This window comes from Aethalodelphis obliquidens, unplaced genomic scaffold (assembly GCF_003676395.1).
Source record: "Aethalodelphis obliquidens isolate GAN/ISIS:26980383/991018 unplaced genomic scaffold, ASM367639v1 scaffold52, whole genome shotgun sequence".
Lineage (NCBI taxonomy): Eukaryota > Metazoa > Chordata > Mammalia > Artiodactyla > Delphinidae > Aethalodelphis > Aethalodelphis obliquidens.
Window position 1 is genome coordinate 13,969,913 of NW_020837996.1, and position 14,824 is coordinate 13,984,736.

At 46.2% G+C, this 14,824-nt stretch overlaps 1 protein-coding gene across 1 annotated transcript in view; it reads left to right on the plus strand.

Annotated features, from left to right (window-relative positions):
* ATP10B (ATPase phospholipid transporting 10B (putative)) overlaps positions 1 to 14,824 on the plus strand; it is a 294,439-nt gene that overhangs the window by 245,926 nt on the left and 33,689 nt on the right. Inside the window, exons 12-15 of the mRNA XM_027084380.1 lie at positions 1,335 to 1,935; positions 4,465 to 4,574; positions 6,738 to 6,864; positions 9,893 to 10,077. Of these exons, the coding sequence (XP_026940181.1) occupies positions 1,335 to 1,935; positions 4,465 to 4,574; positions 6,738 to 6,864; positions 9,893 to 10,077 (1,023 nt within the window). The remainder of the gene's footprint in view (positions 1 to 1,334; positions 1,936 to 4,464; positions 4,575 to 6,737; positions 6,865 to 9,892; positions 10,078 to 14,824) is intronic.

Here is a 14,824-nt window from a genome sequence, read left to right on the forward strand (position 1 = left end):
CTCTTAGCCTCTCTGGGCCTCAATCTCCTCCTTTTTTAAATAAAATATTAAAAGTTCCATATGAGCTCTCTATATAGATCTCACATTTTTGTGTCTGTCTGTCTGCAGGGTAGATGTTAAAAGTTAATATTTACTGAGCACTTGCTGTGTGCCAGGCTCCATGCCACACATGTCACCTGCACTATCATTTAATCCTCACAGCCCAACAGTCCTAGGAGGTATGTCCTTGGATTTAACAAGTGAAGAAACAGTGGCGTGGCTCAGAGAGCTTGAGGAACTTAAGGAAGGACGTATGGTGAACACACGGCAGAACGATCTGTACGATTCTGTAATAATATCACGGTATAGTGGTATCTGCTTTTTAATGGAGGGTTAAAAAAACAATTAACACCATGTGTGAAGTTCTGCCAGTTTGGAGATAATGCACCTGGATGGCCACTCATAGGACGTTATACTCTGAATTATTTTTCAGTACAGAAGATAGATTTACCTTCGATTATCCACATACTCTCACCCAAGCTCCCTTGTAAGTGAAAAATAAGAATAATTGGGTGTTACAACATGTGGCCACAAAAATCAAGAAGAGCGTTCATCCAGGCACCAAACCAGAGCCCCCATTATTACACCCAGATTCTAAACTACCCTGAAAAGTCAGCAAGTAATCAGAAGTCTTCAGGGAGTTTGGGGAACGCAGGAAGCATTATCTGAGCAATTCTCCCTATTTTCAAGAGAGAAAGCAGTACCATTTGGGGAAGGACAGCATCCAGTTCTCAATTTGCACGTCAGTGGGGAGGCTTTAGCTGGCAGGTAGCTCAAGAGCCCAATCCCTGGAGTCAGACAGACCCAGACTTGAGACCCAGCTCTGCTATCTACACACTGGGTAATCACAGCCAATTTACCCTCTTTATGCCTCAGTTGCCTCATCCAGAAATTGGGATAATGATAGGATGCCCTAGCATCGCTGGGAGGATGAAGTGAGACGCTGCATGCAAAACCAAAGCAGACAAGGCGATGACAAGGGTGCAGGGCATGTGAACCCCTACTGTGAGTCTGGCTTTTGTCTCCTTTGCTTTGCCCATGATCAGAGTGGGATGGTCATAAGACAGAGGAAAATGAGTATCGCCAATCCCTAGGAAGTCAGGGCTGGAAGGAAACCAATGGCCTAACTCCCTCATGCTATAGGTGGGTAAACCGAGGCTCACAGAGGGGAGAAGACTTGCCCACCATCACTGAAGGCCCACCTAATTCACTGATTGCAAAATGAGATGCATAAGACAGCTTGACAGTTTTCCCAACCTGGAGAGTCATGGTCTCCTTCCCTCCTCTACCACAAGGTCACAGTGCCACCCTCGACCAAGGCTCTGGTGACATCCCTGGAGAAGATTCAGCAGCTGTTCCGCAAGTTGAAGCTTTCGAGCCTCAGCCAGTCATTCTCGACCACCGCACCCTCCGACGTGGACCTGGGGGAGAGTTTGGGGGCCAACATGCCCACCACGGACTCGGAAGAGAGAGACGACGCGTCTGTGAGCAGTGGCGGCTACTCCACCGACGGCGGCTACAGGAGCAGCACGTGGGAGCAGGGTGACATCCTGGGGGTGGGTCCGGGTGCCTCCCTGGAGGAGGTGCTGCAGGACCCGGCCCTCAGCCTGGCCGGCCCCGAAGTCTGTTACGAGGCCGAGAGCCCTGATGAGGCTGCCCTGGTGCACGCTGCCCGTGCCTACAGCTTCACGCTGGTGTCCCGGACGCCCAAGCAGGTGACCGTGCGCTTGCCCCAGGGCACCTGCCTCACCTTCGATGTCCTCTGCACCCTGGAGTTTGACTCTGTCAGGAAGAGGATGTCCGTGGTCGTGAGGCACCCGCTGACCGGTGAGATCATCGTCTACACCAAGGGTGCCGACTGCGTTATCATGGACCTGCTGGAAGACCCAGCCTGTGGTGAGTCCACCCCACCGGGTTCCAAGAAGAGAGGGCTTATTTAACAGGCGGCGTGGATGGTAACCAGGGGCTCAGGTTATAGTGTCACTCAGTCCGGCAGGTCCCAACTGGAACACAAACCCTCAAGATGCTCTCCACAAAGCAGCTTGCTTTCCACGTCTCCACGACCTGGAGAATGACGGAGCTCATTATGAACTTATTAAAGGCTTTGTCTGGGCAGTCTTGTCATAGAGGAACTTCTTTAACTTTATTTATCCCAGTTTCTAGTTTTCCAAACTCATTTAAAGATGGACTCTCCATACACAATTTTTTTTTTCACCAGGACACCCATTAACATACCCTAGAACACGCTGTGGTCCTAACTCTTAGTTTTGGAGAGAAGCCAACTGAACCCAAAGATGGAAGTGACTTAAAAGAGTGGTCCCAGCTAACTAGTGGTAAATCCTATGTGGAGGTATCCTGAATCCCAGTTCAGGGCTCTTCCCATGCTGCCAGAATTCTGCATCAGGCTCGGTTCACTCTGGGAAGCCTCGGGTGGTCCTCTTTATCGTGCCTTTCCCCAGCCTCCCCCAAACAGATTTTCATAAACTTGCTCCAAGCCAGAAAAATGTTCCAAAGTCCCTACATATCAGTGTCCAATTTTGGAACAGCATGAATTAGTGTGCAGCCGCTTCCTGATTGCTAGCAAGGAGAAGACAGTTATGGGGCTGTGATTCTCCCAGGGTGGTAGATTCTAGCCAAGCTTTAGAATTGCCCAGGCAGCCCTGTGCCTCCTGAATTATCAGCTATGGATGAGAGCCAAGAGGATCATGGGGGTTGATGAGTGTTTTGAATGGGAAGGGAGCTAATTAAGTCTCTTCATCCCCAGACTCTGGCAGACAAGTGAATTCAGTGTTTCCGAGTCAAGGGTGCCACGGCATTCTATCCCCGGGCAACAGCCTTCCACACTGCCCTGGAGATGTTTCTTTCTCTGTTCCTCACCTGATTCCAAAATGGATTACCGATGCCTCCGATAAAAAATACATAGACAGTGTTACTATAAGATTTGCAAAGCAAAGATTTCAAAAAGAGGGGGAAAAAATAACCTCAGCGTTTAATATATTTACAGTGTTTGAACATTCAGTTTGACCCTGAGGTTCCTGGTAGCCTAAGCAAAAATGTAAACTCAAAGGCACACAGGTAGAAGGCAAAAGGTGTTTAATCTCGGGAGCTGATGTCTTTGAAAATAAAATATTGTAGATAGTGCTCAAAAAGATAAGGTACAAAGACTGTCGTTAAGGTACCAGGAAACCAGTAGCATCTGAAAAATGAGAAAATAATCTTTGAAGGGATTTTTATACTGCATAAAAGCAGCCTTAGAATAGTATCATGGAGAAAGTGAGAGCTTTGTTGGACTTCCTTATACTTATCATACCGTTAAGAATTGTACTTTTAATTTTGCATCATATGGAGGGATGGACAAAGTGCACAAAATCTGTTTACCGCTTAGGGCTTCTAAAGATCTCAGTCCAGCCCTGGTAAAGAAGGATTCAGAAGCTTCTTCCAAGCTCACATTTACAAAGTGCTGCTACTGATTAGTGATGTCTGTGACATCTTAGATAAAGGAAGCGGTGATTGCATCAATCCTGCCCCACAACCACCAGCCCAGGCTGAAAAATTCTTTTTTCTCTGATAGATCAAAGTACTGGAATTTCAAAAGAAAAAGATAAATTTCTTCTAAGAGAATCGTATTATGTAGGACTTCAAAAGGGGGACTTTGAGCAACACAATGAAATATTTTTCACACTAGATTTATAGGAATCCAAAAAATACTTTTTCTAAGCCTAACTCAGCAAACCCAGTATGGTGAGGGACTTAGTCATGAGATTCAGGTCTGTAGCCACCTTGGAAGCAACTTGCTATAAGGACTAAAGTAGATGACGGAGAAGGTGATGGATAGTATCTCTGAGACTTAGCAAACTGGTCATCCAGGGCTAAACTAGCCACATGGAAAACTCCTTAGGTAACAAGAAACACTCAGACTTCTCGTCCCCTGATTCAGCAGGCCTTCAACCTGACCTGCGAATTATTGGTTTAAGTTCCCTGGTGGTTCTGATGCAAACAGATGTTTAGGTTATCCATGCTTTTTTTTTTTTTTTTTTTTTTTTTTTTTTTTGCCTCACAGCATGCAGGATCTTAGGTCCCTGACCAGGGATCAAACCCATGCCCCCTGCAGTGGAAGCACATTGTCCTAACCACTGGACCGCCAGGGAATTCCTGCAAACAGGCATTTGGGAACAATACCTGGAACCACCTACCTTCCCTAAATAGTACTTCTCTCAGCCAGACGTTGGATGATCAGATAGAGAGAGCAGACAATTTAAGGACCCGTGGAGTTACCGCCTTCCAGGGCAGCCTGGGAGAGCTGTTCCGTGTTTACGGGGGGGCGGGGGTATGAGGGAATTCCTCCTCTAAAGATGCCTGAGTGTTAGGAACGGGATCCCTAAGCAATTGCCCACGACCTCATGGGGGATAATGACTATTTGACAGTGACTGACACGGATGTGGAAAAGAAGGTGAGGAAAATCCGAGCCCAGACCCAGAGGCATCTAGACTTGTATGCGAGAGATGGCCTTCGAACACTGTGCATCGCCAAGAAGGTGAGAACAAGTTCCACGCTTAGTGGCTGAAAGGCCTCGACCCTGCTTCTGTCTTTTCTATTTCTTTTTTAGAAGATCCTCAATGTTGGTTGTTTTAATATTTTCAAAATTAGCTATCCTGACCACAGAGACCCATGACTTTGACAATTTTGCTGGGACAAAAATCTGAGTGGGAAGGTTCCTTATTAGTGTGGCTTTGTGGTTCCTTGCTTTCCATTGTCTATGTAACTGATGACCTATAACTCATAATTTTTTAATGTTATAATTTTGCCTTCAAATATCCTTTGAACATTTGCATTATTTGTCTAGATTTGGAATTGGGGAGATTTTATGTGATCACATGCAAATCTAGATTTCTGGTTTCTCTTGAAAGTGCAGAGGATCTGGAAAACTGGATCTCCATTCTTGAATAGCTACAAATAGCTAGAGCCATGTAGCAGCTGATCCCTTTGATGAAGGATATATTCTGCTGTGTTCTGGGGTTGGTCATGTTTCCTACCATTCCCGATTGCATTGCCCTTGTCCCAGCTATAGTCAAGTAGATTACCCACCTTATGCCCTTCAGGTCTCTCACTTTGCTGCCCCTACAGGAAAGGAGGCAAAGAGCTATGAATCCCAGAGCTGGGGCATCTAATGAGGCACCTAAAATCAGGGGAGCTATGATGGGCATACATTTCAAGATGGCTAGAAGTGGCTTCTTCTCCATAAATCCCCAGAGCTCTTCATCTCTTTTGTAGGTGCTTAGTGCACCATAAAGTTTAAGAGCACCCGCTTTAAAGCCAGACCTACCAGGAGACAAGTCCCAATCTCACCACGTATCTGTGGTGTGACCTTGGGCAAGTTTCTTCACCTCTCTGAGTTTGGGGATGTTTTTATCTGTAAAAAGGTGCTAGTGTTCCCTACCTCATATAATTGTCAGGGACATCAACTAAGATAACACAGGTACAGCACCTGGGACAGTGACCCGCATTACTATTCTATAAATTGTAATTATATCCTTACCACCTTCTAGTTTTTATTTACATTATCTATTCCTATTTTGCCTCCTCTGATGAGACTCTTCTTCCTTGAGAGCAAAAGGCCTACCTGTGTCCCCTTGGTTTTCCCTACAGTGCCGCGCACAGAGGGAAAATTAAAGAATAGTTGATGCTTGAAGGAAAGAGTCATTCATTACTATAAGAGACAGAGAGGGGCTTCCCTGGTGGCGCAGTGGTTGAGAGTCCGCCTGCCGATGCAGGGGACACGGGTTCGTGCCCCGGTCCGGGAAGATCCCACATGCCGCGGAGCGGCTGGGCCCATGAGCCATGGCCGCTGAGCCTGCGCGTCTGGAGCCTGTGCTCTGCAACAGGAGAGGCCACAACAGTGAGAGGCCCACGTACCGCAAAAAAAAAAAAAAAAAGAGACAGTGAGGATATAATGCCAACAGAGGGGTCTAAAAGTGCTCTGGACTCCAGATATGCCCTCTAGTTGGATTCTTTCAGCCACTGGGCACCCCCAGCAGCTAGTGGAATGGTCTACCAGGCTATGCAAGATCTGGATGCTTCTCACCTTTCCAGCCTCATTGCTGGTCCTCTCCACCTGGCTTTCCATCCTTAAGCCAACTGGTAAGTTCAAGGGACAGAAAGAAAGCCACGTCCATTGCTATTTCATGGCCTTTGAACTTACCCCTCCCCGTGACAGAAGCCTTCTCGTCATTGGATCTCAGCCAACATGTCACCTTGTCTAAGGGACCTGACGATCCAAATGAAATAACCCCTCTTCCCACAACTATCCCCCTACCCTGTCGTACGCCGTCATATCACCCTCTTTGTTTTCTGTATGGAACTCCTTGACATGATCCATTCTTTTAAATTATTCACTTGGATCATGTCTCTCACCCTCCACCAGCACATAAGCCCAGGCCTGTAGGATTCTTGTCTGTCTCGATCACTGGTATATCTCCGGTGACCAGAGCATCACAGGGGCTCAACAGAAGTTTGATGATAATGGAACACGAAGAACCAATCCTTCATCAATTCAAGACTCAAAAAAAAAAAAAAAAATTGAGGGAAAAGCCCCATCTAATTGTACAGTGAAGCTCAAACTGGCCCGTAGGAGGCCCAGCACATGGGCAGGGGGAGGGAGTCACCCAGAGCTGTGAACAAGCCTCTTCTTTTTGCATAGATCTTAAGTGAAGAGGACTTCCAGAGATGGGCCAGTTTCCGGCGTGAGGCTGAGGCGTCCCTCAACAACAGAGATGAGCTTCTCTTGGAGACGGCACAGCACCTGGAGAACCAACTCATCTTACTCGGTAGGTAAAAATAAGTTATCATTACATTTTTAAAAAGGAATGCTGCAAGCTGGAAAGGGAGTTCTTGGCCTTGATTCTGACACTGCTTCAAATGTGTCTCAATTAGGAACCTCCCTGGGGTGCCCTTCCAGGCATTTGGCGCCAATGGGCTGTGCCGATATCCAACCCAGCCTCCACACGCAGATTCCTGAGGATGCCCCAGGAGCATTCCTGCACTCCCTGCCGGATGAAGCCTGGTTGCTTCTCCTCCAGTCGTTCAAATGTTTATTGAGCACCTACTATGTGCCAAGTAGCATGCTAGGTATCGTGGCTACAACAGGGAACAAGAGCCGCAGACCCTCACCTGAAACTAACACAACACTGTAAATACTATACTCCAAAAAAAATTTAAAAAAAAAAAAAACACACAGACCCTGCCCTCCTGGAGCTCAGAGTCTAGCAAAGACACTTGGTTGATTAAACAAGTAATTTCCTCAGAGTGTGATGAGAGGTGGGCTGGAAGATGTACCTGGTGGGATGAAAGCACAAAGGAGAAGGTGGCAACATACTGCGGAGCCAAGGAGGGTGCAGGACAGCCGGAACTGAGCAGAGAAAAGGAGCTGGTCAAAGGGGGAGGGTGTTGCAGGAGAGGGAAGGGCCCGAATGAAGGCCTGGAGGCAGGAAAGCCTGGGCTGGCTGAGGACTCAGAGGTCTCCTACGGCTGGACCCCAGAGTGCGGGGGAGATCAGCAGGATGCAGGTTATGAAGGGCCGTGTAGATCACAGGCTAAAGCTTTGGAGAGGGGAAGGGGATCAAAGCAGGGACAGATTTGCGTTTTACAAAAATCACTCTGCTGCTGTAAAGACGTATAGAAGTTAGATAGATACTCTCGGGGGAAAGATGGAAAACACCAGCTAAGAGACAGGGTTGGATTTCTGCTGAAGGAAAAGCGTTGCCAAGGGAGAAGGGGGAGGCTTTATTTATCAGACTAATCTCTTCACAGCTCGGGAATAAGATCCCGGAAAGGCGATGCCTGAACAGCGTGCACATACTGGCCACGTGGCAAAAGGCTTCTTTCATCTTGGGACGCAGTGCTGGCCTGGGGATGAAGGCCACATCTGGGCCCTGTGGTGACCTTGCTGTGTGCCCAGGGACACATCCCCACACCCCTCTGAGCCTCTGCGCCTCCTCTGGCTAATTCACCAAGCTCAGCCAGGCAGGGTTGAAGGGGGAAGACCCAGGGTCGCTGTGGGAAGACGGTAATACCTCTTTATATAAAAAAGGTACCAGCAAGATTTGGTCAGATGGGGGGAAAACAGGAGGAGACAGGTTTGCTCCCCACCTCCTTCGGCTTTTCTGTTTCCTGTGTTTGGACTGCAGGGGCCTTTGTCTGCTGCCTCACAAGGCCCCCTTGAAAGCTGGCCTCGAGAACCCATTTTAACAGGAAGTAGACGGTAGCTAGTCCAGACAGCTCCATCCGGCACCCCGGGCCACCCATTAGGGCACCTGACCCCCTTCACACCCTCTCCCCTGCGGTTTCTTTTGTTTCAGAGGAGCCTTCTGGCCTCAGCTGGTGAGAAATGCCCCTGAGCCGGTAGTGCATGAAAGAGAACACACTTGTCAGGACCCATGGGCTTCCCTGGCTGAGAAAGGCTCTCACCACCTTCCTGTTTCATTTTCTCTTTCACACAACTAAATGTGTTTTTCCTGCTCTCTCCTTCACCCTGCCTCCCGGTAACACACATCATTTTCAGTCTCACTTTCCAGGCAAACGCTCGGCGGAAAACATGAGGGTCGAGCATCACTTTTCATGGGTTGGTTTACCTGTGCGCTTGGGCCTGAAATATAAAACAGGCACATTTCGGGATAGAGAGGTTTGTTTTCTTCCCTCCAGATGGCTTGTGATGGAGAGGACTAGGGCTGGGAAGAGATTTCATCCTGCCACGAAGAAACTGTCACACCACTAAAAAGCTGCCATGCATTCACACCGAGTCCCACGATATTAAATCAACTTTTCAATATGCATCTAATGTAACTGCTTTGCCAAGCTATTGTCACTCGGGATTATTAAAAGAAATGGCACGCCTGTTCCTGCCCAGAGTGAGATGGGTAGCCATTAGTCTGTGGTCTGAAATGAATCTCAATTTAAATGCAGATTTATTTTTGCTTAATCACTGAGCAGCTATTGGGTATTTGGGTATACAATCATCAAGTTTGGCTCAAAGCTTGAGACCATTCAAAAAATGATGGAATCCGCATGTTTAATGCCCTCTAAGAACGTTATCAAAAACCCAAGTCTCTGTTAATTCTGTGGTGAGCGCTTGCAGAGCAAAGATTCCAGTCTCTCCATATCTTTCCACTCCTATTGCCGCTATGCCAGTCCAGCCACACCAGCTCTCCTCTGTTAGCCCTGAATCTCATCCTGCTTCCTCCACCCTCCAATCCATTCTTGAGAATGATCTTCTTAAAATTCATAACCGATCCCATCACTCTCCAACTTAACTCCCTTTCATAGCTTTCTTTGCTACCAAAAAATGCCAGATCCCTTCATGGCCTGATAGGCTCTACAAGATCCAGCTCCACCCCTCCCTGCCTGGCCTCCTCTCTCTCCCTGCTCTGTCTGCCTTTCTGTGTCATCTTCTACTCTGACCTCTGGGCCTTCACACATGCTGATCCCTCTGCCTGGAATTCCCCCTCCTTCCCCACCTTTTGGGTTTATCTCCCAGGTCTGAGCTTAAGTGGCCCTTCCTCAGCAAGGCCTTCCCTGACCTTCCAAATGAAGTTTGGGTCTCCTGATATATGTTTGCCCGGCACCCTGGGCTTCTCTCCTCAAATAGCTCAGTTATAAATCCTTACTCAACAGGCCTTTGAGTACCGAGAGGGTGGGGACCAGCTCTGTCTATTTCACGGCTGTATCCTGGGCATTTAGCACAGCCTAGAACACGGGAGATAAGTTAATAATCATTGCCTGGCTTGATAGGGCTTTGGGGAAATTAAGCAGCTACTTTCTCAACATAAATGTGAGTTCTGCTGTCTCTAATCACTCCAGGAGCCACTGGGATCGAAGACCGGCTGCAGGAAGGAGTTCCAGATACAGTCGCTGCTCTGCAGGAGGCTGGGATCCGGCTCTGGGTCCTGACTGGAGATAAGCAGCAGACGGCAGTCAATATCGCCTATGCCTGCAGACTGTTAGACCAGAAGGACACCGTTTATTCCATTAACACAGAAAGTCAGGTGAGGCCAAAGTAGAGCTCAAATGTCCAAGTGCGGAGCAGCTTCTAGGCCAACAGGAGCCGGGATTGCGGGTGGGACTTGGGTACACAGGAGACGCACCCCTACCCCCAAATCTTGGAATTCCAAGGGTCCTAGAAGGCATCCAGCCCAATATCCTCAACCCCATCCCCACATATCGTTGACCAGTCTATTTATATTACATCTAGCAGTACCTAGTAGCAAGTTGTGCCTCTCTCGAATCTCATCCTTGGCCCAGTCTCCCCATTCTACACGTGAGAAGCTGAGGTCCACTGGAGCTAAGTCACTTGCCCAGGGCCACCCTGGTAGTTTCTGATGGACCAAGTCTAAAATGCTCTTCTCCGGCCGGGCCAGTGCTATTTGCATTATACCAGACTGTTTGCTCACAGATCCTCAATTGTTTCTTATATTTTGGATAAACTTATCCATTGAAAAACCCCAATTGAATAGAAATGATTCTGAGTTTAAAATTTCAGCTCCAATTCGTATGTGCCATTTGTTGCCACAGGATAAAACCTGAAGGAAATGACACGTGAGACCAGTATGTTTTGATGGGATGGAGGAGAGAGAGAAAGATAAGCGAAGTTTGAAAACTGTAATTTTCAGCCTGAATAGGTTGTGAGTGGCAGGGAGCAAGGTTTGGAGACAGAGGACTGTATAAAGTCTAAAGAAGCGTATTTAAAGTCATAACACAGTTTTATATTTAGGAGGAAAAAATCTATTTTCACGATGCAAACTGCAGAAAGTAAAGTTCCACTATCTCCGTGGCTGATGAATATGGGAAGTAGGCATTGAGTTGTGTGCTCCTATCAAAGGGAACAGGACTGGATTAGATGTGCGGTTGTAACAAGGAAAGCAGTGGGTTGTGGGGGGGCGGGCACCTGGAGACCTAAAACATACCACGGGGAGAAGGATGGAGACAGGGAGGAAGATGGAAGATGGAAAGAACAGCGCAGAAAGAGAGGCAGGAAGGATGATGCAATCTCACTCCTTCACTTTTGCCTGGGGCTGAACTGGACCCAGAAGAGACGTTTACAGGTTTCAATTTGGTTTTCATTCCATGAAGAATCCACGTACACATATTTTTTTAAAGAGGTAGTGAATCCTAATAAAAGTGCCAGAGGCCCTTTAGATGAATTGGGAAAATCACTTACTTTCTTGTCAGGTGAACAGATAATGCCATGATGAGATTAAACCCCAATGAATTTTCAAAATGAAACTATTCTCAGGGAAATCTTGGCGTTAATATGATGCCTAGGAAAGAAAGTAATTTGCAGCTGGCTTCAGTGCTTGATCCCTGTAATAGTGTGGATGTCTGCCTGCCCCACTTGCAATGGAAATTCCATTTGCAATGATCATTTCACTCCAGCAGATTCCAGGAGGAGGATATCAACAAGCCTGTGAGTGCTCCTGAGGGGGATAGAGTGGGCTTCTGTGGGTTCTGTTAAATGCAATGCATTCCTGTAGGAAGCGGAAGATGCCTCTTGATTAATTAGCCAAAGTTCCCAAGGAACCGTGGGCCACGTTCCAAGTTGAGCTCAGTCACTGTCAACAATTTTAAAGCTGTCCACAACCCTCCAAGATGGTACCTGAACGTTAGACCCTGCCTACACCCCCAGGCCCACTAAACCTGGAAAATTAGGCTTTCTCATCCCCTTGGGAAAGTAGTAGGTGCAGAGATATGTTAAGACAGAAACTGGGGAAACCTATTCTAAGTCTCAGACTTATTTAAACCCCAGTTTAATGTAATTACATATTTGGTGGCTATTGCCTCCAAGGGTTTTAATCTGCCTGATTCAATATAAATTGATTTGGGGCTATGGTTTCTTTGTTATGTATCTTAAAGCTATAAGCAAGCTATGGGACCTGTCTAGAACTCAGGGTTCTCATCCATAACACGAGAAAATTACTAATCCATCACTGGAAATGTTGATCTGTCAAGGAATTCTAGAAGGGACTATATAGTATTAGATAGGAACTGGTAATAGCAACTATTGTTATTATTAACAACATATTGAAGGCGTAATATGATCCAGATACCATATCTCTCTGAACTTCGTTCTTCTCATCTGTAGAATAGGGATTAAAAAGATTTATTTCAGAGGCTATTGGGAGGGTTAAATAAGTTCACAGAAGAACAATACTTACTAGCACTGCATTTATATGAGTTAACAAATTACCCGAAAACTTAGCAGCTGAAAACAGTAAACATTTATCATCCCACAGTATGTGTGGGTTATGAGTCCAGGAGCAGCTTAGCTGGGTACCTCTGGTTCAAGGTCTCTCCTGGGGTTGCAGTCAGGCTCTCGGTCAGGGATGTGAGCTCATCTAAAGGCTCAACTGGTTGGGTCATTTGGTGATGGAGAGGAGTCCCTGCAAGCTCACAGACATGATTATTGACAGGCTTGGGTTCCTCACCACAGGGGCCCCTCTACTGAGCTGCTTCACAACGTGACAGCTGGTTTTCTCCAGGGTAAGCCATTCAAGAGAGAGAGTGAGAAAGATTGCCAAGATTGGTAGCCACAGTCTTTAGATAAACTGACCTGGGAAGCGCCATCCCATCACTTTTGCAGAATTCTCTTCATTAGAAAGGAGTCATTAGTCATAACCACACTCAAGGGTTGGAGGTTACACAAGGAAGGACATGAATACCAGGAGATGGAGATCACTGAGAACCATCTTAGAGGCTGCCTGCCTCAGCACCTGATGGATACTGAATGTTAAATGAATGGTAACGATTACGATTATTACATAGAAAATTTGAAATAAGTAAATTCAGAGATTTTATTTTGAAGCTTATATTTCCCATGACTTGCTGCAGTCACATGTTGGAGGAATTGACAGCATACCTCATTTTATTGCACTTCATTGCACTTTGCAGATACTGTTTTTTACAAATTGAAGTTTCGTGGCAACCCTGCATTGAACAAGTCTGTTGGCGCCATCTTTCCAAAAGCATCTGATCATTCTGGGTCTCTGGGTCACATTTTGGTAACTCTCGCAGTATTTCAAACTTCTTTATTATTACTGTATTTGTTACGGTGATCTGTGTCTAGTGTTCTTTGATGTTTTAGGGTACCACGAACTGCACCCATATAACATAGCGAACCTAACTGATAAATGTTGTCGGTGTTCTGACTGCTCCACGAACGGGTTGCTCCATCTCCCCCCACTCTCCTCAGGCTTCCCTATTCCCTGAGACACAACAATATCAAAATTAGGTCAATTAATAACCCTACAATGGCCTCCAAGTGTTTGAGAGGAAGGGTTGCATATCTCTAGCTTTTAACCAAAAGCTAGAAATTCTAGCTTTAAACCAAAAGCTAGAAATGATTAAGCTTAGTAAAGAAGGCATGTTGAAAGCTGGGACAGACCAAAAGCTAGGTGTCTTGTGCCAGTTAGCTAAGTTGTGAATGCAAAGGAAAAATTCTTGAAGGAGATTAAAAGTGCTACTCCGATAAACACATGAATGATAAGAAAGTGAATCAGCCTTGCTGCTGATACAGAGAAAGTTCTAGTGTTCTGGATAGAAGATCAAGCCAGCCACAACATGCCTTTAAGCCAAAGCCTAGTCCAGAGCAAGGCCCTAACTCTCTTCAATTCCATGAAGGCTGAGAGAGGTGAGGAAGCTGAAGAAGAAAAGTTTGTAGCTAGCAGATGTTGGTTCATGAGGATTGAGGAAAGAAGACATCTCCGTCACATAAAAGTACAAGGTGAAGCAGCAAGTACTGATGTAGAGGCTGCAGCAAGTTATGCAGAAGATCTAAGATCATTAATGAAGGCGGCTACACCAAACGACAAATTTTCAATGTAGAGAAAACAGTGTTATATTGGAAGCAGATGCAGTCTAGGACTTTTATGGCTAGAGAGAAGTCAGTGCCCGGCTTCAAAGCTTCAAGGGACAGGCTGACTCTGTTAGGGGCTAATCAGCTGGTGACTTTAAGTTGAAGCCGATGCTCACTGACCATTATGAAAATCCTAGGACCTTTAAGAATTATGCTAAAATCTACTCTGCCAGTGTTCTATAAATGGAATAACAAAACCTGGATGACAGCATAACTGTTTACAGCATGGTTTAATGAATATTTTAAGCCCACTGCTGAGACCTACTACTGCTCAGAAAAAAAGATTCCTTTCAAAATATTACTGCTCACTGACAATGCACCTGGTCACCTGAGAGCTCTGATGGAGATGTACAGTGAGATTAATGTTGTTTTCATGCCTGATAACATGACATCCATTCTACAGCCCATGGATCAAGGAGGAACTTCAACTTTCAAGTCATTATTTAAGAAATATATTCCATTAGGTTATAACTGCCATAGGCAGTGATTCCTCTGCTGGTTGTGGGCAAAATAAATTGAAAACCTATGGAAAGGATTCACCATTCTAGATGCTATTACGAACACTTGTGACTCATGGGAAGAGGACAAAATACCAACACTACCAGGAGTTTAGAAGAAGCTGATTCTAACCCTCATGGATGACTTTGAGGGGTTCAAGTCTTCAGTGCAGGGAGTCACTGCAGATGTGGTGGCAATGGCAAGAGAACTGGCATTAGAGGTGGAGCCTGAAGATGTGACTGAATTGCTGCAGTCTCATGATAAAACTTTAATAGTTGAGGCGTTGCTTCTTATGGATGAGCAAAGAAAGTGGTTTCTTGAGAAGGAGTCTACTCCTGGTGAAGATGCTGTGAAGACTGTTGAAATGACAACAAAGGATTTAGCAT